This window comes from Heliangelus exortis, chromosome 23 (genome assembly GCF_036169615.1).
Source record: "Heliangelus exortis chromosome 23, bHelExo1.hap1, whole genome shotgun sequence".
Taxonomy (NCBI): Eukaryota; Metazoa; Chordata; class Aves; order Apodiformes; family Trochilidae; genus Heliangelus; species Heliangelus exortis.
The window spans coordinates 6,447,345-6,473,249 of record NC_092444.1 but is presented as its reverse complement, the minus strand read 5'-3'; the positions used below and the strand labels follow the sequence as shown (position 1 = coordinate 6,473,249).

Here is a 25,905-nt window from a genome sequence, read left to right as displayed (position 1 = left end):
AGGTTTGCAAGCTCAGGAATTCAGTTTGGGAGCAGACAGGGAAAAGATGGTAAGGTTGGTGGGCAAGGAACCTGGGAACTGGGGACAAAAGCCTGAGGTTTTTCAAAATCAAATGAATTGAGATAAAAATGAAACAAATGGCTGAGAATTAACCACATTAACCAGAACTTGCTCATACAAATTTAAGAAGATTGCCAGCAGAAAATGGCTTGCTGTGCAGTTTTTGACTTTTGAAGTGTGTTAGAAAGCTGAAGGAGAGTTTGGGTGCAGGGTGCTGCTGCAGGTAGCTTTGTTTGAAAAAATACTTTGGTGTGTTGTCCCAGGGCTGCTCAGTGACCTTCTGCTCTTCCCTGGGGACAGTGCCTGGCAGTCCAGCTGAAGCTGCTGGGTCTGACTGGGGAGCCACTGGGGAGCCACTGGGGGAGCATTGGGCTGGATTCCTCCCAGAAGGGTCTGGCTGTGCCGTGCTGTGCTGTCAGAGTGAATCCCCTCCTTTTCCCAGGAGAATTCAGTTAGAAAACTGCATTTGTCTTGACTTCAAACTTACTTTCTAGAATCTTACTTACTGAAGCTGCCCGAGCACACTGCTGCTTGGCTGGGATCCTGCCCTGCAAATGGTGCTCCTGCAGTGAGCACTGGGGATCAGGTGATGACCCATGGATTTCTTCTCCCTCTGTTCTTCTCCAGATTGCTGCTGAGCTGGGCAATGAGAAGCTGTGTCTGGATGCTGGCCAGGCTGGAACTGGGAACTGGCTGAAGTACATCCGTGGGGCCTGCTCCTGCCATGAGCAGAACCTTGCTGTCTGCCACCTGAACGACCAGGTAAGGACTGCTCCCATCACCACCTCCACAGGGGACAGGGTGGGGTGGCAGTGCTGAGTGGAGACAACAGAGGGATTCATCCTGCAGTGGGCTGAGTAACAAAACACAGACACCTGGCCACCAGCACTGGTGTTTTGTGGCCATCTAAACTGGAGAAAGTCGAGGAGACCCTTGGATGGTGGTGGGTAGAGAGCACACTGTCAGGCTGTAATTAAGAGAGGAGTGGGAGATGGTTTGGGAGTCTGGGAGGATGAAGAGAAGCAAACACCTAATAGGTGAATTTTGGAGCAGTGAGGGGGATTACATAGGATTAATAGGGTTTTGATAATGTTAGCTGATGTTCATGAGCTGCTTTGAAGTTTAAAGCCAAAAATGGGTTCAAGATGAGCTTTCCAAGTTGAGAGTAACACAAACCTGAAATATACATTGCTGTTTCAGACCTAACTTAAATGAGAAGAGTAGTTTATTACCAGTTAGCAAACAGGAGGCATGTTTGGATGCACACAAGAAAATGTGAGGATGGAAGAACACACTGCAGACAAAAAACTTTAAAAATCTGTGGCTGACAGGGAAACTGCAGTCAACCTGAAGTTAAGGCAGCTCATAATAAAATGAGAAGAGCTCAGGGTCTGCTACTGGGTCAGCCCACTTTGTGACCTTAGATCCTGGCTTAAAACACTTTTAAATAACTTAAATTTGGACCCAGAAAAAAAATAAAAACCAAACCAAACCCATCACCAATGTTGATGACTTAAGCAATTTGGAAGAGACAGAGGCACAAGGCTCTAAAATTCAGCCTGCTTAGTTAAAATGAGCTGCTGATTGCTTCAGTGCCCACTCACCACTACTCACAAGTGTTCTTACAACAAGGAGCCTTCTAACCAAGAGCCAACATTTATCATCAACTCCTCTGACACCGTGAGCCCTTTCAGACACACACAGGGCTGCTCCTGGGTCTCACTTCCATGGACTTCTTTTTTTTTCCACGGGTGACTTTTTCCTTGCATTTGTCTTTGCTAAAGGGTAGTGAAGCTGTTACTGGGAATTCTTAGCAGCAGCAACAGAAAAGCACAAATATTAAAGGAAGAGAGAAAAAAAAAATTAGGTTTCTTAAAAAAAAGTCTTAGAAAGAAACTGAGTTCATAAAGATTCTTTTTACATGAATACACATTTCTTCTTTTTGAAATGTTAACTCATACAATGCTGGCCTTTCCCAGGTTCTTATAAATGCTTAGGTTAAGGACTACATATATATACAAAATTTTCCAGAAACCTGAGGCTTGTATTGCATTTTATTCTAAGCCCTGTCCAGTGTGTGTCCTTCTGTCCTTGTCCCTCATCTGGAGACTTTTGGTTGTGCATATTTTTAGTGTGTGCAGCAATCTGATTGGGAAGAACAGCTGTTTATCATGCACTCCCATCTTCCTCTCTTCATTTTGTCTCTGCAATGACCACTCTTTTACAATTTCTTAATAAATGAATTTACTAAAATTCACAAAAAAAAAAAAAAGGGGTGAGTAGCAAGCAAATGCTTCTTCAGGAGGAAGAAAATAAAAAGGTTCAGAATATAATGAAACAGTAGCAAAGCAAAATGCTTCCTCCCCCTCAGCCTTCTTTCCCAAAAGATTGAAGAGCCTTAGGTCAGGCCAGCTGGTGGGAATGAAAAACTCCAGTGTAAGAGCAGCAGGTGATGGTGATTGATAACTTGGGGCACTGAAGGCTTTTTGGGGAGGAGTAAAGTCAGAGTAAGGATTGATGTTTCCTAAGTTATTGATTGTGGTCTCATTTGGATGGTGGCAGTACTCAGAGCAATCAGCAGCACATTAAAATCTTTGTGGGGCTTTGTATTATTGTTTATGGAGGAGACAATTTAACCATGTTTGCTCTGGAATACCTCATTTCTTCCAAGTTTTCTCTCAGTCTCTGCTACACAAAACCAAGGCTCAGGACTTGCTCTTCTGGAAAGGTTCTGGCATCAGTTGGTGGTTCCTTCCCTTATTGCATGTGGTGCTCATTCTGCTGGATTCTGAACTTCCAAGGATAAGGATGGCTGGGAGTGTATTTGCTTGTCAGGAAAACTGAAGGAGGAAAGTGCAAATATCAGTAGAAAGTACCCAGTGGTTTTACCCTGTGTTTCTACTTAGCTGATGTCTCTGTGAGTTCAATACTAAGCCAAAAGGAGTGTTTGAGGGGGGAGGGTTACAGATCCTCTTCCTGCAGGTACCTCTGAGCCTGAGCAGCTTGGTTCATGGGATTGTTTTGCTGAACCAAGAGGTCTGGGCTGGATTCCCCCCAGAAGGGTCTGGCTGTGCCGTGCTGTGCTGTCAGAGTGAATCCCCTCCTTTTCCCAGGAGAATTCAGTTAGAAAACTGCATTTGTCTTGACTTCAAACTTTCTTGGGCACAAAACCCCACACAGTTGATTCAAGGGGAGATGCTGCTGGGTGCTGGTGCTCTGAGCATCCTCCAGCTGGGCAAGGAGGGAACTTGGAAGGAAGAATGCTCAGAAGGATCTCATTCCCTTACAAGAGTGACTCCTAAAGCCAGAAACATGTTACAGATTTTCAGAGTGAATGAGCAGTGCTGACTTCTGCCTACTGCTGTCTGCTAATGCTGCTGGTTTTAACTTTATTTAATTCCACATTGCTAGCAGGGGACATTTTTTTTCCACAACAGGGACTAAAAAACCAAGAGAAAGGCTTTATCATTCCTGTTCAGTGGGCATGCAAAGATTTTGGGTTTGTTTGTAAGTACATAAAGAAAGAAAAGCCTTTGCAATAAAAGATTACCCACAGAATAACTCGGCAGCATTGTGATGATAAGAGCCAAGACAAGCTTTTAATCAAAACTGTTTCCTTTTCTGGAAAAAATAAACACATTAATGTGGGGAGATGGTCCTTTGTGCTTCCCCCTCCGACCACATTCTGTTTCGGTTTACACTCCTGTAACTTGGGAATATTCCCAGGAATTAAAAGAGAATTTTCCTGGATTTTTAGGGAAGTAACTGACAGCAGAATCTGGCCCTCTGAACGTCGGGGTTTTTTCCAATTTACAGATTCAGATGCTGCTCTTTAGCATGAGGTTAGTTGAGACGTTTTCTTAACGATTTTTCAATTGTGAAACCAATTTTCAAATGTAAAATTACATTAGCTGGTTTTCTCTATATTTGTTCTTACTTGATAGGTATTTGAAAAGAAGATTCCTGATTGACTTGGATAATTGTGTTTCTAAAGGACTGGAAAAGAACAGTAGAAAAAGGATAAGATTTGCTAAATGTATCTGGAAAATGATACATGCCTGTGGTTTTATTTTTTCATGTTGCTACTGCTGATTTCATGGGGCAAATACTTCAGCAGTTGAGGTGTTCTTATTAAGCAGACTGTAATATTAAATAGAATATATGCACTAAATCTAATAGCCATGAGCTTGCTTTCAGGATGATAGCTGCTGCTTTTCCTTGTGTTACATAAATTAGGGAAAAAAAAAAAAAGGACTAATAGGAGTTGAAGTCATGGGAAAAATCTCTGTTTATGAAGCCCATCTCACATGTGTGTACAACAGATATTTTATATGTGTTTTCCATACATATTCAGTGACTCTGTTCAGGGTTCCTAGATGTGTATGCTTTAAAAAGAGGAAATAAACAGCAATGTGGCTTAGGAGAAACAAAGGGAAGGCAATTCCAAAGGAGGAAAACATCTGAACAAAAGCAAAATGTGCAGCTCTGTCCTGGCCAGAGGGACAGGAGGCCGAACTTTGCTGTGCTTGCTCCTCCGTGGGACTTGGTGCTGTGCTCTGAGCAGGACCAGCCTGGGGATGGGGTCAGGGTGGCATTATTGGTATTTTCAGTAATAGGACCAAAATTCTGAGCTCTAGCTGCAAAGTGTTAAGTTCAGTGGTAGCTTTCCCTTGCACTGTCTTTACATCCAGCAGCTACAGAGCAGATCTGTGTACCAAACCCAGACTGGGAAAGGTTTCCTCTGGGTTTTGTTGGTTTGTTTTTTTTTTTTTTTCTTTTTCTTTTCTTCCTTTAGCACCCCTTAATTTGGATAAAACTCAAGCAATATGTTTTCATTTGTCTTTGAGTTATATTGCTAACCATTTTTGTGTTAATAAATCTGGTAATTAGGAGAGGTGTCCCTTTTGTTGTAAGAAATAAGAAATTGTATTTTTACATAAATTATGAACAGAAATGATTTATGAAAGCAAATGTTCTGATGGCATAGTGAATCTGATATTTTGTGGTGCACAACAAATGAAAAGGGAAAGGAAACACTGCAGTAGTTTTAATTAATTCAGACCATCCGTAGCATGACTGCAAGATGAAGTTAATTATTGTAATGAAATGTTGGGTGAAATGGGTCTGACTCCAGCAGAATCCAACTTTTCTATAATCATTAATGAAGCTCATACTGTATTTCTTTGAAAGGCTGTAACAGACACGTTTTTACATCCAAGATGTTACCTTGTCCTGAGAGCAAACAGGGAGAGTGAAGGAGCTCAGGATTATGACAGTGGAGTTGTAGCCATTTAGTGTTATAATTCTGAAGGATTTTTCCAGCATATAATTTGTGAATGCATCTGTGAATCAGGCACACCTTTTCGAGTGTGATTTGTATTTTAATGTTAAATTTGGTTTGAATTACGAGCTGCAAGAGAAATGTCCACAAACAGCTATTTTGAGTGCTTTTCTTGTTTCTCTTAGCTGGCTGCAAGCTACGGTTCTGCTTTACCGAGTCACCTCAGCTCTGTGCTTCTTCCTAATCTTCCTTTTGCTTTTCAGGCAGGTTTGCCATTAAACTCAGTGTGCTTTTGTCCTGGGAAAGGCTTTTCTTGTTGGCAGAAAATAGAGTGGAAGTGCAAATGAAAGAAATGCCGAGAAAAAGGATGATTTCAAACCACTGGTAGTTTGCAGTGGAATCCCCAGAAATCTCCCGGTCCGTGCGGAGCAGTTGGGTGCGATCTGTCAGAAATCCATTCCCACAAGTGGCTGTCTCGCTGTCCCTTCGCAGTGCTCAGGATTTTCCAGCTGAGGAGCCGGGAGCAGAGCGAGCTCCGGGCATCCTCCCTGCACCCCTTCACCCTCCGGTGTGGATCGGGAGGAGCATCCGCGGGGGAACGGGGAGCAGAGCAGGGGAGATGGGGGTGAGGGGGATGCTGAGGGGTCTGGCAGGCACAGGGACGCCTTCCCGGGCACTTCGGGACGTCTTGCGAATCGCAAGCGTTGGATTTCATTTTGGTTTTGTGACGGTGTCACCGCTGCCGCTTTGAAACTCTCGGTGAGAGGTTTCACGGCCTTTTCTGTTGGCCGGTATGAATCCGTTCGTACAAAAGACAGGAATATTACAATTAACTTGCAGCTGAAGTTGCGGGGAGGTTTAGATTGAGCTTGTTTGGGGGGGATATAAACGGCGGCAGCTGGAGAAATCAAACACCTGGCGCCGATCTCGTTTCAGCGAGAGGATTTGAAAGCCCGCCCCGCACGGAGCAGGGGCTGCCTCTCCCTGTCCCTCTGTCCTTCTGTCCCTCTGTCTGCCCCGGTCCCGGCACTCCCGCTGCAACCCCCCGGCCCGGGCCGCTTCTCCCCCCCCTTCCCTCGGTCCCCGGGGGTAGGAGCGGGGCTGCCCGCGGGGTCCCCGCTGCCGCCGGGCGGGACGGAGCGGCGGAGCCTCGCCCGGAGCCCACAGGTCAGGAGAACCCCTCCTTCCCCGCACCCATCCCGGGCTGCCCCGCACCGGGCTCTCCGGCCCCGTTTCCCGTTCGCGGGAGCTGCCCGGGAGCGATCCCCGCGGGCGGTGGTGTTGGGTGTTTAGCGGGGAAGGGGCAGGGGGAGCCCGGGGCTGTCCCCTCGCCATTCCCTGCCCCGAGCGGTCGGTGAGGGGCTGGAGGGAGCGATGCGGGGCTGTGCCGAGCGGTGTAACGCGGTTATTGACCTTCCCGGAGGTTCCTGGACTCGGGTTGGAGGGAACCGAGCAGTGAGTGGTGGTTGTGTCCCTGCCGATGGCTGCGGTGCCACCGCGCCGGGCACTGCCCTGGTCCCAGCCAGGGAGGGAGGGAGGCTCAGGGGAGGCCAATGCCGGGCAGGGACACCGGGAGTGCAGCCCACACAGGTGTGGAGGTTTTGTGTCTTTATTCCCCTTAAACAGCAGATTGGCATTGCCTGGGTGGCAGCTGATTTAGGGAACCATTCTGGGTAAATTGTGGCTGATATGATAAAAATTTTCCTGCATTGCTGTTAAAGGCTGTGCCAATAAAGCTTCTGGTTTCTGTTTGGGATGGGGTTGGACAGTGAAGATGAGTGTGTGAAAACATCCCCCAAGGTGTTGAAGCCTTGCAATATTACACCTCGTTGGATGAAGGGGATTTTTTTCTCAGGGCAATGCTTTCTAAGCCATGCTTCCCTGGAGTAGGAGGGTTCATTTTGTTCAGGAAAGCTGTGTAAGGCCTGGGTATCCTTTAAGCCCCATTTTATGTGTGTGAAGTGGCACCATGAGCTGGAGTGTGGTCTCTGCCCCCATCTGAAGTGGGGTGCTGTTTCTGGGTTTGTCCAGTGAGAAAGGTCCCATGGGGGAAGAGTTGTGCATTCAGTTGCCCAGGTTCTGTGATTAGGCAGGAGCTCTGAATGAGGATAAAACACCTCACCTGGAAGGGTTCAGATCTTGGCTTTAGGGGCAGGTCCTTAGGCTCCAGGTGGAAGTCATTTTCAACATAATTGTGTGAGGACAGGCTAATTAAGTTCTGGTTGTCTGCCTAGCCTTGACTTCAGTGTGTGGATGCCACCAGTTTGAGGTTCCCTTTGCTGTAACAAATAGATGAAGGTGGTAGGAGGTAAGGAGAAAAATGAGCAGATTTTGTGTAATTTGAAGGAGCAAGGCTGTTACTGTAAATACTGCTTTATTGTCCCTGCTGCATGAAATGCTGACACAGAATAAAATAAAGGCAGGAAAAAAAGAGGTCTCAGTAGTAATTATCACTCAAATCAAGTGTCAGCCTCCCCTGTTAGTTGCAATAATTTGAGTTATTGGTTAAAATGTAAAATGCAAGTTTTTGCACATTTAACGTGTCTCTCAATTTTTGTTTCTGATTCCCAGATCTTTTATAAAGTTATTAAGGAAATTGAGCCAGGAGAAGAGCTCTTGGTGTATTTGAAGGAAGGTGGTTATTCACTTGGGAACATGGCACCCAGCATGGAAGGTAAGGCCTCATCTTGCTAGGTAGGACCTTTTTGTACCTCTCAGCAGCAAACTAGGAATGTTGAGAGCTTCAGTTAGTGCTGAGCTGGGACAGAATCCTGCTCTAGTGCCTCCCCCTGCTGTAACTGTGAATGTTTTATGCTTATTCTCACTCTCTGGTGAATGTAGCTGTCTTGGTCAATGAAAGCAAGCAAGATTTCATTAACCTCAAGTCATGCAACAGTTTAATTTGCTGCTTCTTTTTGAAGGACACTGTGATTTTGAGTGTGATTGGAGGGGCCTTTTTAACTGTGATGCTTTCCAAGTTAGGGAAGTGTTTTCTAGCAGGCCAGGGCAAGGAGCAATGTGCTGAGGTTTGGGGATTCTCTTCCTGCACTGGAGCAGGACATGAAGAAAGACAAGACAAGATTTTGTCCTCCTTCCTTGGTGCACAGAGATGGCTGTGAAATATTTTCCTTGTTCACAAGAAGCAGTGTGGAGCTCTGCTTGTCATTCTGTTGGGTTGCTGAAAACTTCAATTTGAGTTTCACAAAGAACCAGAAGCACTTGGTACTGCAGAGGTAGCACAGCCAGAATTCCTACAGTAAGATTCCAAGCCTAGCTCAGGTCTTGAGGAAGGAAACACATCCTGAGCTGCTTGACCACAGAGGCTGTTGGGAGACTCACACACAGAGATGAATAATTTCTGTATTCAGAATGATGGAGTAACACAACCTTTTTTTTTTTTATGTCAGGGAGAAATCAGAAAGAAAACTCAGTGCTGTTTTGCATTTCTGTTCCTAATAGGCTTTTATTTGAACAAGCAAAAAGTGCTCCTTGTTTTCCATCTTTGTCATTAGGTAACATTTATCTGTATCTTCCTGGTAATGTCTAGTGCTTTTGGCACATAATTGCTTTCAAATTATAATAGACCAACATTAAATATTTGACTTAATACTTTTTACTTTCAGTAATGCTATCTTCCTGCTGCCTTGCACCCCCATCTCCATTCTGAATTAACAAGAAAGAAAATGCAAAATTGTTCCACACAAAGATAATTATCATAAAAATCTTTTATCCAAACCCCAGCCAAACACAGCAGACCCCTTATCACTGCAGGAATTTTGAGTAGGGCACTTGAACTCCTTTGAGATTCAAGTCTGGTAGATTAGCATGTAGATGCCACATAATTGTGTTCCCCTTGGTTTCTCTGAAAGCTATTAGGCACTGATTTATTTTTCTGTTACATTCCTGCTTTGTCCTGAGTGTTACTGATGGAACTTAAGATAGACACATATAACCATAGATTTGACAAACAAGACATAGGGAACAGGCAGCAATTTTTTTGTAACTGGGTTTTTCTTTTCTTTTTATCCTCTTTTCCCTGTTAGGTACTGAAGCAGTAACCTTTTGTGAAGGGCAGTATTTTCATTTGTGGTGCTTCAAGAAAGGAGAAAACTTCAATGAGAACTTGTTTTGAAGTGCAATATTTTTATTTTGAGTGCTTTAAGAAAGGGAAGGAAAAAACCCAAAACACTTTAATGAACTTACTCTACAAAGTGGGTGATTTACAATAGATACCAGGTCGTCTTAGTTCAGCCCTGAGCCTCCTTTGTTGCTGAGGTTTCACTTTTGCAGAGTGATGGTCTGGTCCTTTTCCTGCACCAATGTTTATTGAGAACTCTGATCTCTAATATTCTGAAGTTCAGAAACAGGAATGGATTTGGTGGAATACAATCAGCTCCTCTGCCAGCCAGCCAGTTCCTCCTCTGATGAACCTGTCTGAGTAACAAAGTGATGTTTGTGGCTGAGGATGTTACACATTACACCTGTGACTCCAGGGCCTTTGATTGTATTTTGGTCAGTTCTCCAATTCTGCTTTTCATTTAAAAATTCCCTTTCCAACCCCCAGTCTTATGAAGCTCAAAATAGGGATCTTTTCAGCTTAGTGATGGGCAAGGACTGGAGCTTCAAAATGTGTAGCTCTGAAAATATGCAAATGCCAAAGCAAAAAATGCAGGTGCCTCAGCTGAGCTGCCTTGTTTCTTACATTTCTTAATCAGAGTCTGCTGTGGCAGCTCCTCAGCTGGGGCACAGGGAGCTCTGCCAGCTCCTCCTGCCTGAGGATCACCTTATATTGTGTGTGTTTTGTGTGAGCTCTGTAATCCTGCTGACAAAGGACAAGGAGAATTAGAAGCAAAATCTCTTCTCTAACAGTTATTACTGGGGCTATTAATGTATTTCATCTGTCTGTCTAATCTCATTGAAAGGACAAAATTCTGTCCTAGTGGATAACAAGAGGTAGTGGTGTGTCCTGTGGGAGGGAGGCTTGTGAGTTGTCCATCTTCAGGCAGGGATGTAATAAATTGCTCTGTGTGGCTGGTTTTCCAGGCTGGTTCCTATAGGATAGGTTGGGTGAAATAAGCTACAATTAATCATGGAAGTATTGACCTGAAGTAGGAAGAATTTAGTATGGATTTGCAGCAGGTATGTTGATGGATTTTCTCTGAAGTCAGAAAAAAAGAAAAGGGAGAAAAAAGAAAAAAAGGGTCCTCAGTTCCAAGTTCTCAGGTCTGGGGAATTGCCAGTTTGAACTTGAGAAACTCTGGGTTTCACAGGAGCTTTGTGAGAAGTGAAGGTGCCCAGGAGGGGTCTGTTCACTGCTGCTGCAGCCTCTGCTCACCTTCAGCCCTCACTGTGTTTGCAGAGGGGAAAGGTTGGGTTTGCAGGGTGAGCTCTGAGGTAGAGGAGCACCTTGCCAGCACAGCTCCACGTTAGCTGGAGTTCCTGAGGGATTTATCCCATTACTCCACAGTTCAGTGGGCTCTGTGAGGCAGAGGAGCTGCTGTCCCACGCACAGCTCTGAGGCAAAACCAGAACAGAAATGAGGTCATGTTTGTTGGTGCCAGTGACACTGTGGAGGGCAGCTGGATATCTGGGACTGTGAAAAACAAATGTAGTAGGAGGTAAACACTTGTTCCAGGGCGTGTGAGAGCTCAGGTGAATTCAGTGAAGCTGAGAAGAGGTGGCATGGTGTGGTTATTGCCACAGGACAGGTTTTTGGGATGCTGTGTGCTGTCAGGCTTGTTCCATCCCACCCCAGGGCTGGTTGTGGGGAGCATGAAAAGGTCCCTAAACACATCAAATCCCTGCCTCTGCTCTCCACTCTTGGTGCTTTCACACAAAGGATGTTTTTGGTCTGCTACCCCCAGAGTCCAGAAGGAGAGGGCAGAGGAGGACAGGGAAATGCAGCAGAGGTGGCTGGAAAGCTGCTGGTTCAGGCTGAGTGCTGGGCTGAGGAACCCAGAGCTGTCCCCACTCCCTCTCAGACCTCGTTCTCCTGGAAAATTTACAGCTCTGAGCTGATTGTTTGGCTTGGCACTCTGGTCAGGATGCTGCCTTGTAAACTTAATAATAGCTGCCCTCTTTTTAATTTGTTTGACCTTGACTACAATAATTTATTATGTGCATTAGATCTTTTTTTTTTTAAAAAAGAAGGAAAAAAAACCCCAGCACAACAACAAAGAATTTGGCTTCCTGTTCTTCCATGGTACTCTGGTTTTGAATTCCTTGGGTCTGAAGGCACACTGTGCTGCTGCAGTTGTGCACAGGGAGTTCAGAGGATAACACTAGAAAGACATTTTCTTAGAAGGGAGCTCCTCCAGGTTTGTGCTGTGGGGATTTGCTTTTCCCAGTGTTTGTCTTTGGAGGAGTGTGGTTTTTATCCTGGCAGCCGCTTTTGAGGAGAAGTTCATTTGTGTATTCCAAAAACCTCCTTGCAAACAAATGCAATGCTCCAGAGTAGCCCTGGTATTTTGTGCATCTGCTAATTCTTGTGGGTCCCTGCATCTTGGCACAGAGGAAACGAGGTCTCTCCTGGTTATGTGATTTATTTTTTGGTAATGCTTAAAGTGAAAGCAGTCTGCTGGCACCCCCGCCTCAGGTTCCTCTTTGATAGCTCCTCACAGAACGTTACATTTTCTTTGTTAGCCCAGTGCTGGGTAAAATAAATGTTGCTTGAGCTTCCTGATCCCCAAGCCAAGGTCCCTTTCTGTGGCTGTTGCAGAGGAGCACACGTTTCGCTGTGAGGACTGTGATGAGCTCTTCCAGTCCAAGCTGGAGCTGCGGCGACACAAGAAGTACACCTGCAACTCTGTCAGCTCCCTCTATGAGAGCCTGAGTGATGAGATCAAGCAGGAAGGTCTTGGAGATGGACAGGTCTACGAGTGCAAAGACTGTGAGAGGATGTTCCCCAATAAATACAGGTACCAGAAAATTACCTCTTCACTATTCTGCCCAGTCCTCTCTGATGGTGGGAAATGTGGGAGCTGGAGGTGGTGGCAGGGATACACCTCTCCTTTCTCCTTAGGCTTTGCCAGGGGAAGGATGGAGTCAGCAGTACTACACAGTCTGGATTTAGTGGAGTTGTGAGAGAATGTCCACATCTATCCCTCCCACATCAGTAGGGTGCATTTTATGTTCTGAGAAAGCTACTAAAACAGTCTATCCAGTTGGTGTACCTAGATGGTCTTACAATTTTTCAGAAGTTAATACAGATCAAATCAAGAGGGTCACTGGGGAACTGAAATTGAGCATTTAGCAGCTGACTAAATAAATAAATGTTTTGCTAATCCCAGTAGGTACTTGCCTCTAAACAGCATATTAATTTGTCCATATTTGCACTAAATAAACTCATAAATCACAGTTAACAGGAGCATATTTTTGTATATGGATATGAAGGGTATATATTTCTTGTATGTGTAAAAAAAATTGGGTAGTATTAAGAACACCATTTCTTTAGCAAAATGAATATTGCTTCTTTAAAATTGGTGGATTGGCAGTTTATAAGGGGCATGTTCCTGAATATTAACTCTCTGACTTGAAGAAAGGAGGCTCTGAGGGAGCAACTGGCTGGTGGCTGCTTAGAGCTGTATGTGGAGTTGCTGAGCAAGCTGCAGTCCCACCAAGCAGCCCACTGGTGATGAAAGCATCTTCTGCCTGGTTGTCCTTGTTCATGTGCCACCAAATGCCCTCAAGGCAGAAAGATTTCAGTGCAGATCAGTTGTCAGTGCAATTAGGCTTTGTGTTCCTATCCTGGTGATGTCAACAGATGTCAAATTCCAAGGTTTCTAAATCTCTCAGGCTCCCTGGAAATGCCCAAGAGTTATCTCCTGTGAAGTTCCCTGTATCATTTAATGAAGACTGGCAGGATTTTCTAGTAGTATTTAGTTGTAATGTTGCTATAAAAAACATAGTTGTGCTTTCAAGTTCCACAGGAATGGTTTAATATTGATCTGTGGGGGATTTCAGGCTGTAGGAGGTTTCACACCAGTTTGTCCTTCCAGTGAGGAGCAGTTGTAGCTCCCCTGAAGCTACACCAGAGGACACACATTTCCTTCCTTTGGTCCTGGGGACTGGCCAGAGAGGTGCAGGATTTCCATCCCCCTCAGTACCTTTTACACCACTCCCTCTTCACCAGAACAGTTTCCTGGGCTCCATGCCTGCCCCACGGCCTCTGACAGTGTCAGCCCTGGGTCGGTGGCCCAGCAGGAGCTCTGAGTGCTGAGGGGCTGGGGGAAGGAGAGCATCCCTTGTGTTCCTTCAAAGCCATCCCTGCCATGGCCCTGCTCCAGCAGCCTCTTGGGTTTGCCATCATCCTCCTGGTTTGGGAGAGGCTGCCAGTTGGCAGAAGCTGAAATTGCCGAGTTAAGTCATAAAAGATGTCTGACATTTAGAAGTGAAATGTGTTTGCACCTTATCGTGTTTCGTTCCAGTGCTCAGTTGCTGTGTTCTGGGAAGCTGTGGGCTTTATGCCCGTGAAAATGGCAACATGAGAGTCTGGGCAGCCCCAGCTAATATCTTGTCTGTCCCTGTGGGGATGCCATGGAAGTCTTGGTCACAAGGTGCTCATTTTTCCCTTCAGGAACGTGCAGGGTCAGGTCTGGTTTTACGTTCCTTTTCCTCCTTGTAAATGGACTCGGGTATTTAATAAGAAGTACTGTAAGACCTGGTGACATTTTGAATCAGAATAGGGCAGCACCTATCTGCAAAATAAATGCCAGAACCAAAGAAATGGTGTTTGCATCTCTCATGGTCCTTTCACAGAGGCAGGAGATCAAACCTGGGTGACACAAGGAGCAGTGTAATGCCTCGGCAGCCAGGGCCTGGTTGGAGCTGGGCTCCCTTGGCCACTGGTGCTCACCCTGTCTCTTTTCCCAGCCTGGAGCAGCACATGGTGATCCACACCGAGGAGAGGGAGTACAAGTGTGACCAGTGTCCCAAGGCTTTCAACTGGAAATCCAACCTGATTCGTCACCAGATGTCTCACGACAGCGGGAAACGGTTTGAATGTGAAAACTGCGTGAAGGTGCGGGGCTGGTACCCACGGGTGGGAGAGGGTGCTGGGGCCTGGGATCTGAAGAATGGGTGGCCTGGCCACGGGGTGGGGTGTGGTGACAGGAGGGGAGCAGCACGCTCTGCTGGCCTGGCCCATCAGCTTGGCCATGGATGCTCAGTCCTGCTCATCATGGCCTTCTCCAGCATCTTGGAGCGTTGCTGGGGGCAGGTGAGGAGCGAACACCCCGGGGACCCTACCAAAAAAAAAAAAAATCTTAAAAAATGTCCCAGGTCTTCCCCTCTCCATGCTTCTCCCTCCTGCTTTGTTTCCCTCCTTCAAGGTGTTTTCTTTTCCAGGTGTTTACTGACCCCAGCAACCTCCAGCGGCACATCCGCTCCCAGCACGTGGGGGCCCGGGCCCACGCCTGCCCCGACTGCGGCAAAACCTTCGCCACCTCCTCGGGCCTCAAGCAGCACAAGCACATTCACAGCACTGTCAAACCTTTCATATGTAAGTTGTCACGGCCATCACACAGCTCTGGCTTTTGCTATAATTGCACGTATCCTGCAGGGCCCCCCAGTGCTGGCTGTCCCTCTGTGAGCAGCCGCTGTAATTTTATAGGTCAGAGCACAAGATGAAATTCCACAGTGATTTCTCCTCCCCCCCCCCCTTTTTTTTTTTTTTTTTTTTTATGCTCCCTGTTTTTTCAGTAAACATTCATGGCACTTTTTGACTTTCTTGACAAGTTAAAAGCTGAGCCTCTCAGCAGTCCTAGCGATGCCATTTTCTCGTATCTTTTCTTTCTCCTTTTTTTTTTCCTTAATAATTTTTGAATGTTCACGTTGGTGACACAAATAAATAGCTGACACAGCCTGATCGAAATGTTTTTTTCAGGGATGCCTCAAATCCTGTAGCCATTGTAAAGAACTTGAAACAGTCAGAGATGAGAAGAAGGTGTTTTTTAAAAAGGTTTTTTTCTTTGTTATTTACTACATGTGCCATCTACATAATACTTGGAAACCAAATAAATAGCAGATTAACTGTGTCCTTAGTGCTCTCTTTAGTGGAATATTTCCAAAAGGGCATTTTCCCTTGAGAGCCATTCACCTCATCTCTTGTCATTCTCAGGGCTGTGTATTTTTTTAATTGACACAGCACCTATTGCATTTTGATAACTGTGCAGAAAAGTAGATTGTGTCACAACAAAGCCAAAGGAACTTGAGGGACTCCTTCCTGACACTCCTCGGGAAGCGTGGCTCAAGCACAGAGCAGGATCTGGGTTTGATTCTGGGCTTTGATGTTATGGGGTGGGGGGGAAGCCACTGAACCCACCTCTGCCTTTCCCCCCCCTATTGTGTAATGGGAACAGTATGCAGGAATATCCTGGGAGACTCATTTCATTAATGTGTCCTGAGATAATCAGATGGGTGTCAGTGGAGGAAGAAAAAATACTCTTCTTGCTCATTCTGATGCAATCTTTCATTTGATGACGGGGCACATGAAAGAGATAATTGGAATCTCATAAGTATTGCTGCACTGAGATGAACGATTTCTTCTCATAATCTCCTCACTCTCACCTCATAAGAATTAGGGAGTTGTCAGTCTAAATCAGCGTGTAAACCAACTGGAGACTGATCCTGCCTGGTTCAGATGGGCCAGGTGGAGTCACAAGCAGGAGTATGGAACCCATTAGCAGCTCCAGGGCAGCTGTGAGCAGGAGGGGCTGGGAAGATTTCCTTTCCTGCTCAGGAGAGGCAAAGGGATTGTGTGTGTGTGATGGGTGCTTGTTTTTTACAATATTATACTTGGCTTGAAACAAAACACCCAAAACTGTAACTTCATAACTGCAGAACACTGAACTGCAAGAGAGGACAATGCACACAGTTACTGAATCATTGTATAACTGGAGACTTCAATATTTTCCAGTTTTCCTTATTTCAGAATAATGTTGTGAGTGCTCTTACCTGCCACACCTCTCTTTAGGGAGTTTGGTGTAGGATCAGGTAGATTTAGGAGCTCTTCCTAGGGTGGAAAAAGGAACCTGATGCCCTTGGCAGACTTTACTTTTGTTGCTTTACTTTTCTCCAAGTTTTGCCATTAGGGAACAATGTAACTTTTTTTTTTTTTCCTTGTAATATTGCAAATGTGTTCAATAAAAATAACACAAACACACTACTGAGGCAGGGAAAGCTGACAGCAAGTGCTCTCTATTGGGACAGATTCTGCCTCAGCAGGTGAGACATTTATTATAAACTTGTGTGGATCTTTTGAACCCCAGTTACAGCATGGCTGGGCACATGGCAAGGTAGATGCTTAAAGTTAGGGGAAAACAAATTGAGAAGTGTTTCTTTTAGATATTTTTTTAAGAAAACATTTTAAAATTAAGTAAAAAAACTAAACCCCTTCTTTGAAAGTTAATGTAGCTAAAATAATACATGCAACAGCAATAAGTGTGTACAATAATGGTAGTTCAGAAAAACTGAGATGAGTGTTTAAGGTGTGATTGCCAAAAACTGGGGATGGCTTTAACATCTGTCCTTGAAAAACCTGGTTTTTGAACACTGAAACTCTTCTGGTGACTTTCTAGTTGTTCCCCAGCTTGTGCTTCCTTTGCAGCATCTTGTAGCAGATTTAGAAAAAAATAGGGAAAGTCACACTTAGACCTATCAGTAAAGGGAGGGAGGAGGGAAGGACCCATTCTGCAACTCTGTGACAAAGTGGGTGTCAGGATAATTTGGATTTGATTCCATGCCTGCCCAGCTCCAGACAATATCCTTTCCCTCTCTTTGTCTCAGTTCCATGTTTACAAAAGGGTGATAACAGCAGTTCTCCTGTGAAAGAGTGTGTTAATTCACTGAGAAGTACAGTTTATTCTTATGTTGAAAGAGGCATCAGATAATAAAAAGTTAGTGTTTTGATAATGGAAAAGTGTGGGTGGGATTTTTTTTCCCTTGCTTTGCCCTGTTCCTTCCCCAGCAGCAGTGTCCGTAGGTGACAGATGTCATAAAAATTAATGTTTTGAAAACTTGGTATTTGCAGGTCATTAAAGAAAACCCTGCTGTAGCACTAACTTAGCATTGCTTGGGTGTCTTACAAATGAATGAATCCAACATCTCACTCTGCTTCTTGCTGAACTGAGCCCTGGCTGGCAATGTATTTATAGACCATCCCTATGGAGTCGTTACTTATTATTAGTGGCACTGGAGAGGGGTGGGTTTGATTAAATGAGGCAAAGTTGTTCTCCCTTCAGTTCTGCCATACCAGGATTGCAGGGAGAGCACCAGCTGATGTCAGTAGGTATTAGCATTGACATGCAAGACTGTCTTCAGTGAAAATTCCAAAAAAAAGGGTTGTGCAGGAATAGCCCATCCCGCTCTCCTGCGGAGCGCTGCGTCTTGGGAGATTCTCCAGGCTGAGGGCTGGGTGGGAGTTGGGGAAGGGGAGGCAGCTCCTCAGGAATCCCCTGCTGCTTCCTGTTAATTTCATATTGCTTTTGTTGTTGGTTTCTGTTGATGCTTTAGGTGAGGTCTGTCACAAATCCTACACGCAGTTCTCCAACCTCTGCCGCCACAAGCGGATGCACGCGGACTGCCGCACGCAGATCAAGTGCAAGGACTGTGGGCAGATGTTCAGCACTACCTCCTCCCTCAACAAGCACCGACGCTTCTGCGAGGGCAAGAACCATTACAGCCCCGCAGGGATCTTTGCCCCTGGCCTGCCCCTCACGCCCACTTCCATGATGGACAAATCCAAGCCCTCTCCCAACCTCAACCACGCCAGCCTGGGATTTAACGATTATTTTCCCTCCCGCCCGCACCCGGGGGGTCTTCCCTTCTCACCTGCCCCCCCTGCCTTTCCCGCCCTCACTCCGGGATTCCCAGGGATTTTCCCGCCGTCCCTGTACCCCAGGCCCCCCTTGTTACCACCCACACAACTGCTCAAAAGTCCCCTCAACCACGCTCAAGACGCAAAGCTTCCGAGCCCCCTGGGGAACCCGGCGCTTCCTCTGATCTCTGCGGTGAGCAACAGCAACCAGGCTGCTTCGGGAGAGGAGAAATGTGAAAGCAGCCTGGAGAATTCCTACCTGGAGAAGCTAAAAGCCAGGAACAGCGACATGTCCGACGGCAGCGACTTTGAGGACGTCAACACGACCACAGGCACAGACCTGGACACCACGACTGGCACGGGTTCTGACCTGGACAGCGATGCGGAGAGCGACAGGGACAAAACAAAAGATAAGAGCAAACAAACTGAGAGCAAACCAGACTTTGTCAGCAGCACCGTGTCTGCCAGTTCCACCAACAACACGAGCGAGATCCCTCTCTTCTATTCCCAGCATTCCTTCTTTCCTCCCCCTGAAGAGCACCTGCTGCCCACCACGGGAGCAGCCAATGACTCCATTAAAGCCATCGCCTCCATCGCCGAGAAGTATTTTGGGCCTGGCTTCATGGGGATGCAGGAGAAAAAGATGGGTTCGCTCCCCTACCATTCCATGTTCCCTTTTCAGTTCCTCCCCAATTTCCCCCACTCGCTCTACCCTTTCACAGAACGGACCCTCAATCACAACTTGCTGGTCAAGGCAGAACCAAAGTCACCCCGGGACCTCCACAAAGTCGGCAGCACCAGCTCCGAGTCCCCCTTTGATCTCACCACAAAGCCAAAAGAGATGAAGCCAATCTTGCCACCCCCCAAGGTCCTGCCAGCCCCATCCTCAGGGGAGGAGCAGCCACTGGACCTGAGCATTGGCAACCGCATCCGAGCCAGTCAGAACGGGGGGAGAGAGCCACGGAAAAACCACATTTATGGGGAGAGGAAGCTAATGGCAAGTGAAGTCTTACCCAAGATTTCCCAGTCTCAACTGCCTCAGCAGCCATCCCTGCATTATGCTAAGCCATCACCCTTTTTCATGGACCCCATATACAGGTATTAACATACCCTGCCTTAAGTGTTTCCTCTAAGGGGCTCCTTTTGTAGCTGCCATCACAAGTGGAGGCAGGTCAGGCTGTAGGTTGTTTAGAAAGGTCAGGGCATGTCTGCTGGAGCTGGTTGTGCTGCTCTCTCCTTTGCCACAGCACGTTGAATTTTCTGACTCGAAGGGGCTGAATCATTGAAAGGAGCACTGGTAATCAATATGTGTAAAGAGCACATCTTTGTTTTGATAAAGAAGAAACTTGACCTATTTAAGGACTCTCCCACGAGCCAACACTAAGATGGCACTTCTGCTGGGGAAATTCCAGAGGTTTGATTTGATAAGAATGCAGAGTTCAGCTGCCTCCAAGCCTGGGCTCTCATGGCTTGGGAATGAGTCAGGAGCCCTGGGAGCCTGGAAATGCAGCTCTCCCACTGACTGACTTGATGGCCTTTTGTGAGCTGCTTCACCTTTCTTCCTCCCCACCCCCCTTTTTCTTTCTATTTCCTTTTCTCAGAGTTTTTCAGTTTGTAGGAGCTGCTGTTGTAGGCTCAGCCTTTGGAAACAGTTTTAAGCCTGGACTAGCAAGTACTGTGTAAGTACATGGTAGCATGTTAGTATCTGGATCCCTTCCAGGCAGATTTCTTGCAGACTTAATCTTTCTGAGGGTTTCTAGTGGAAATGGATGGTTATTGAGGAAGGACTGATTTGGTTTGTCATGCCTAGAATAAGCTGAACATGGCAGGTGTGTGTAAAGCAGACTGGATGAAGTTATCCAAATGCCACTTAAACTTCCAGCAAGAATGAGTTCCAAAGGTGCCTGGGGAAGACCCGAGTCTTTAGTTGCTTCAGAACTTTTTATAAGGCCTGTTTCTAAAGGAAAACTGTTTTAAGGTTTAAAGTGAGGCTAAGTTTGAGTATTATGAAGGCAGTGCCTTCATTATCTACCTGCTGCAGATGGGATTTGTCAAGTAGCAGGGAGGTACCCTGACAGCTTGATTCAGACATGAGCATGGTATTAATTTGCCCTTAGGACAGGATGCTTCATAACTTGCAGAGGGCTCCTGGATTCAGTGTCTAATTGAGCAGCCAGCTCCTGGCAGTGGGTGACTGATTCTCCTCTTAGCTGAGCTCAGTGTGCCCTGGGCTGGCCCTGATCCGACAGGAGAGGTGTGGATGTGCTGCAGGAGCTGGTGTTTTCTTAGAGCTGGAAAGCCTCCTGGTCACCACAGAGCAGTTATGTCAGCACTGGGATGCTTCACTTGAGTGTTCAGAGGACTGTGAACAGCCAGTGCCCTGGGCTGGGAACACTGGCCAGGAGAGCAGCACCTATGTCACTGCCTCACTGCTATTGTGCACTTGATAACTGTGGGAAAAAATGATGTCAATGTCTGGGCAGGCCAAAGACCTGTCAGCTGAGATGAGGATTAGTGAGCCCACGTTGCTTGCTATTAAGAAAGCATCTCTGGCTCTGCCAGCCCTCTCAGGGCTGATGCCATTGCTTGCTTACATGCTCCCATCTGTGATGGAAACAGCAGCATCACAGCCCAGGGCCTGTAACGTGTTCTGTCTGGGACCCGCCGTGGGCATCTCCTGGAAAAATAAGTCATGATGTAAATGGTGCAGCATTTATTTTTGTAAAAAGTATTTCTGGGGAAAAAAAAAAAAAAAAAAAAAAAGTAAATGGGATAGAAAGGCAAAAGCTTTGAGTTAGCTCAGGATCCTGCCACCTCTGGGCATTCCCTGTTGTAATGTTAAAATAACATGGGCTGGAGAAGCTGTCGCCAGTTAAAATAGCAGCTCGGGAAAACCTTAAAGGTCCAGAAGACAGCTGGAAGTGAAGGATGGGGGCATCACTGGTTGCATTCCATGGGATGCATATAGTTTTAGTAATACATTAAAATAGAAAGTCAGTGGTGGAGTTGCTCACGAATCAGACTTCTGATGTAATGAGCTAAACAGCAGAGCTTCCAAGTCCAGCTTAAAAACTATGGAAATGTTTTGTTTCTAAACTTCTCTTTATCAGACTCTCTCACATCGTTTGGCTCCTTCATTTTTTTCTCCCAAAGGCCACTTAAATCCTTGACATTTTCTCCTGGTGATACAATTTAATGCAGCCAGACAGCCTGAAATCAGTGCAGTTTTTAGCTCAGCCTCGTTAAGGTAACGTTCTCAGGCACTGGGCTGAAAAGATCAGCTTAATCCTCTGGTGGCTGCAGAATTCAGCTCTGAGGAGGAGGTTTGTATGTTTGGTTTGCTCTTGTTACCCCACACAGGAGAGGGTAAAGCTGTGTGAAACTGTCCCTTGGCTGAGGCTGGAGGTGTGTGGTGCAGGTGGGACTGTCTGGGCATCCCCTGGGCACCCCAGCTCATCCTTGTGCATCACAGAGGTTAAAACTTCCCTGGATGGGATGGGGCTCACTGCTGCTTACTGGTTTACCTTATATCAAGGCAAAACTTCATGTATTTTTTTACAGATTGTTGTTTTTCCAGAAGCTGATGCCCATAGAAACTCTCACAGGAATTCTGACTGCGTTTCAAATTCAGCTCTTCTCTTTTCTTCTACCTAAGAAAAATTAAATGCAGATTAAATACAGTTCACTAAATAGCACTCTGCATGAGTCTTGTTTAAACTCTTTGGTAATTTGATCCACACACCAATCAGCTGAAATGCAGTAAAATAATTTGCTCTCTTTTATGCTCGACTAATGTAGTTGAAATTACTCTTTCTACTGGATTTCTGCTGCTCTAGTTGAGGTGGACTCTGCTCCAGTGTTATAAAGATGCAGCTGTGTAGGTGGAGTTAACTTTCATAACACTTCTGTCCCATGGAGGACATTCCAGTTTTTCTTTTTGGTGATTCCACACCACATATTCCCTGCAAGTAGACTATTTTGTGGAAAAGCCAGTGTTTTCAAAAATAGGAACCTAGCTTTAGCATTTTTCCTGTGGTGCTTAAGCATGGAATATTTGAATGGAGCAAAGTGACATCAGGAGAATTCGGGTCCTTCAGTCACTTCAGGGATCTCCCACCATTTCCTAACTTTTCAAACTGTTGTTCACATATGGCTGCCAAAGAAACCCAATGCAAATTATATCTCAGCTGCAAGGGAGGAAATAAATATGAAACACCTAATGATTTCAGCACACTTGGGGCTGCAAAGTCTGGCCCGGTGCTAACTCTTAGGATAAAGACAAACTCTCCAGGACAATTTTTTTCCATGCAGTGGCTGCCTGCTGCGGGCTCTAGAGCTTCTTCCACTTAAACATTGCTTTTGGTGTAAGTGTAGGGGGTTTTCATGGCATTTCACAACAGCAGGGGCTTGTAAACCAATGTAGCAGTGACTTTAGCTCTCACATAGAAAGATGAAAATGTTTTCTTAGTCGTCAGCCTGATAGCTAGAAAAATATTACCCAGAGGAGGGGCTCTGTTTTCATATCGTTTCCGGTGCCTTTTGTGGGGTAACTTGTTGGCTGTGATTTATAGGATCCAGTAGAAGGGGGCAGACAGGAGTGTGGGGATAGGAAAATAGCCTCAGATGTATCATCTAAACCCCTCTGCAGTTGGCTGGGCTGTGTCTGTGCTGCCTGCTGCCCTCCAAGGTATGTAACCCTCTGTGTTGTTGTCCAGCAGGGTGGAGAAGCGGAAGGTGACAGACCCTGTGGGTGCCCTAAAGGAGAAGTACCTGCGACCCTCCCCGCTGCTTTTTCACCCCCAGGTAACAGCACTGACTTTCTGATGTGACAATCTCTCCCTGTCCCTCTTTGCCCTTAGGATTCCTGGTTCCATAAGGACAAGGCAGTGAGTCCTGCCCCAGGCTGCCCGTGTCCTGCCCAGCGGGTCACCAGCCATCCTCCCTGTGGTCGTTATTGTGCTCTCCTTTATATTCACATGCATTGTTCTCCTCTGATAGTGTTTCCCACCTTAGATAAATAACTTGCAGGTTTGTGAAAGCTGGATCCTGGTTGGTTTCACAGCTAAACTTAGTTCCCTCATTGTTTCACATCAGCCTCAGAGTTTGGTTAATAACTTCCCCCGATTTTTCCTTCATCCAGGCTGGATAATGGTGACAGGCTGGCCAGGAACATCCTGTGTTTGTGTGAGTTAGAATAGTGGGGATATCTGCCTGTAAAGAATCTGATAGCAGGGAGGAGCTAGTGTGGCACAGCAACCCAACGAGACGATGAGAAATGTACAGCCCCTGAGCAGGAGCAAGCATTGGGTGGAAGGTTGTTAACATTGTTCCTGAAATCCTGACCACGTCCTCTTCCCATGGCAATGAAAGATGTGGAAGGTCTGGTTATCTCTAACAGCTTATCACACAGAATAGCCTCAAGTCTACAATCATTCCAGCCTGAAACTTCCTGATAACTGATCTTGGAGAAAGGGGTTGCTGTGTACAGATCACTGGATTGAGAGGGTGGCTGTTCCCATGCCCTGTAGCCAATGGGGTGTTTCAAATACAGGGAGTGAAGACAGATCATTTGTTTGAGGATGTGGGAGATTTTTACTAGCAGATCCCCATCTGATACCACCCAGGATCTTTCCCTGAGCAATCAGATTTCCAGGGGCTTCTGTTGTCCTCGTTAGGAGCAACGTTCACACCCCAGGTCAGTTAGAAACACTACATGGGATTCTCTTGCTCTGCCCATGAGTCTGGGCTCACCTTTTATTCTGTGAATATTTCCCTGGCTCTGAGAGGGCCCTGGGTGGGATGTGATTACACTGAAAGATAAAAGACTGAGCACGCAGAAGATGCTTTCTCTCTTAAAATGAATTTTAGGCAAATTTTATTTCTTTGCCAGTAGTTTCTCAGCTCTGGTGGGGGTTATTCTTACACTGTCTGTTTTAAATGAGCTTTGGACAACATAAGTAAATGGTGTAACTTTTTGATAACTTAATGGAAAACCTTTTCTCACCTGTTAAGTTTCTTTTCTTCTCCCTTCCTTTTTTTATTATAACCAGGCAGTTGTTCCCTAAATAGCAAAGTGCCTTTACCACTGGAGAGGCTATGGCCAGGGTTTAGAATTTTAAAATAAGCCCATGGCTATCAAGCCAGCAAACATCTCTGACTAAGTGCCTAAAGAACAGGGCACAACAAAAGATATCTCCAGGTACTCCAGCAAAGGGCTGAGTGGCATAGCTCTGAAAGATCTGGATAGCATTTTAACATGATGGTTTTGTTACATGACTGGCAGCTGGGGCAGAGCTTTTGCTGTAAATGATCAAGTAACCTTTTCAAGTGGCTGGTGCTAAGTATTACTTACTATTTGTCATGGGCTGGGAGCCTCCGACTAAGGGGCCGTGGATCTATTATCAGGAAATGGGTTTTACTACTCCTCTTTTTTACAGCTTATGAATGGTTGTCAGCCTTCCACAATGTATTCTTGGGTGATTAAGACAACTTTTTTTTTTATAGTCATACATTTTAAACAATATCTTGGCTCTCTTCTCCCCCCTCCCACCCCCAGGCCCAGTTTAATAAAGTGTAAACGTGCAAAAGGTCAGCCCTTCCTGTACAATAGAGCATCCCCTCCTGATGTATGGCTTCCTACTGCCTTCCTGCCAGCCCAGGGCCTGCTCCCCCCGTGCTCTCCTTGCTCCTGCTGATCTCACTGGCAGCCAGGAGGCAGCTTTATTGCTGCCTTGTTTGTTTTGTCCAGGGTTTCTGCTCGGGATCTTGAAAGTGCTCCCGAGTGCATGAAGCATTGGAGATGTCAGCCTAGTCCTCCCGAGTTGCATTTCTCTCTTGGATTTGGATTTCCTGTTCTCTAATGAAAGCAAAAGTGATTTTCCCTAGGTAGTGTTTTTATGCATATCCTTTGCTTGCACACAGGCTGACTTCTTTTCTTTTTTGCTGTCACCTTCTGTATCATCTCTGTGTTTTTCTCTTTCTCCCTCTTTCTGGGGAGAGTGCTGGATGAGGAACCAAACCTTCCTGCTTGCCCAGGTGTCATTTTGAGTTTGAGAGGAGGCTTTGGAAGGTGAATGCCACCCAGCATTGACCCACAGGGCCTCATTTCAGAGTCATCCCTGGAGAAAGGGAACCCAAGTGTACTCTGAGACAACGTTTAATCTGCTGTGAGTTTTTATGACGCGAGGCCTTCTACTTGCAGATGTCAGCCATAGAAACGATGACAGAGAAACTGGAGAGTTTTGCAGCCATGAAGGCAGACACTGGCACATCCCTGCAGCCCCTCCCACACCACCCCTTCAACTTCAGATCTCCACCCCCCACGCTCTCAGACCCCATCCTGCGCAAGGGCAAGGAGCGCTACACCTGCAGGTGAGGCCCCGGGCACCCAGCTGGGACCAGAACCTTCAGCAGGAGTGGGTTGGCTGGTGCTGCCACGGCCACGAAGGAGGTTGGGGCACTGATGGGTTCCTGGGTTTGTGCTCTCCAGGTACTGTGGCAAGATCTTCCCCCGCTCGGCAAACCTGACGCGGCATCTGCGGACACACACTGGAGAGCAGCCCTACAGGTGAGCTTGTGCCCCAGAGAAAACCCCACACACACCTCATTCACCACAGTCTTATTTTTCCTCCATTCTATAAAGCTGTGCCAACATAACCCTGCAGTCCTGTAGCATTACATCTAATGATTCATAGGATTGTATATTATGTGGACCAGCCAAAAATAATCAGGCTTGGCAGCTTGAAGATAG

General features: G+C 46.1%; 1 protein-coding gene across 5 annotated transcripts in view; it reads left to right on the top strand.

Annotated features, from left to right (window-relative positions):
- Positions 1–25,905, top strand: part of PRDM16 (PR/SET domain 16) — a 274,258-nt gene that overhangs the window by 233,228 nt on the left and 15,125 nt on the right. For 4 of the 5 annotated variants that reach the window (XM_071766807.1, XM_071766806.1, XM_071766804.1 and 1 more), the window contains 9 exons: positions 688–822; positions 7,913–8,015; positions 12,060–12,258; positions 14,213–14,360; positions 14,687–14,840; positions 17,852–19,253; positions 22,871–22,958; positions 25,357–25,526; positions 25,645–25,722. In XM_071766807.1, the coding sequence (XP_071622908.1) occupies positions 688–822; positions 7,913–8,015; positions 12,060–12,258; positions 14,213–14,360; positions 14,687–14,840; positions 17,852–19,253; positions 22,871–22,958; positions 25,357–25,526; positions 25,645–25,722 (2,477 nt within the window). The remainder of the gene's footprint in view (positions 1–687; positions 823–7,912; positions 8,016–12,059; positions 12,259–14,212; positions 14,361–14,686; positions 14,841–17,851; positions 19,254–22,870; positions 22,959–25,356; positions 25,527–25,644; positions 25,723–25,905) is intronic. The other variant, XM_071766805.1, reaches the window with a different exon arrangement.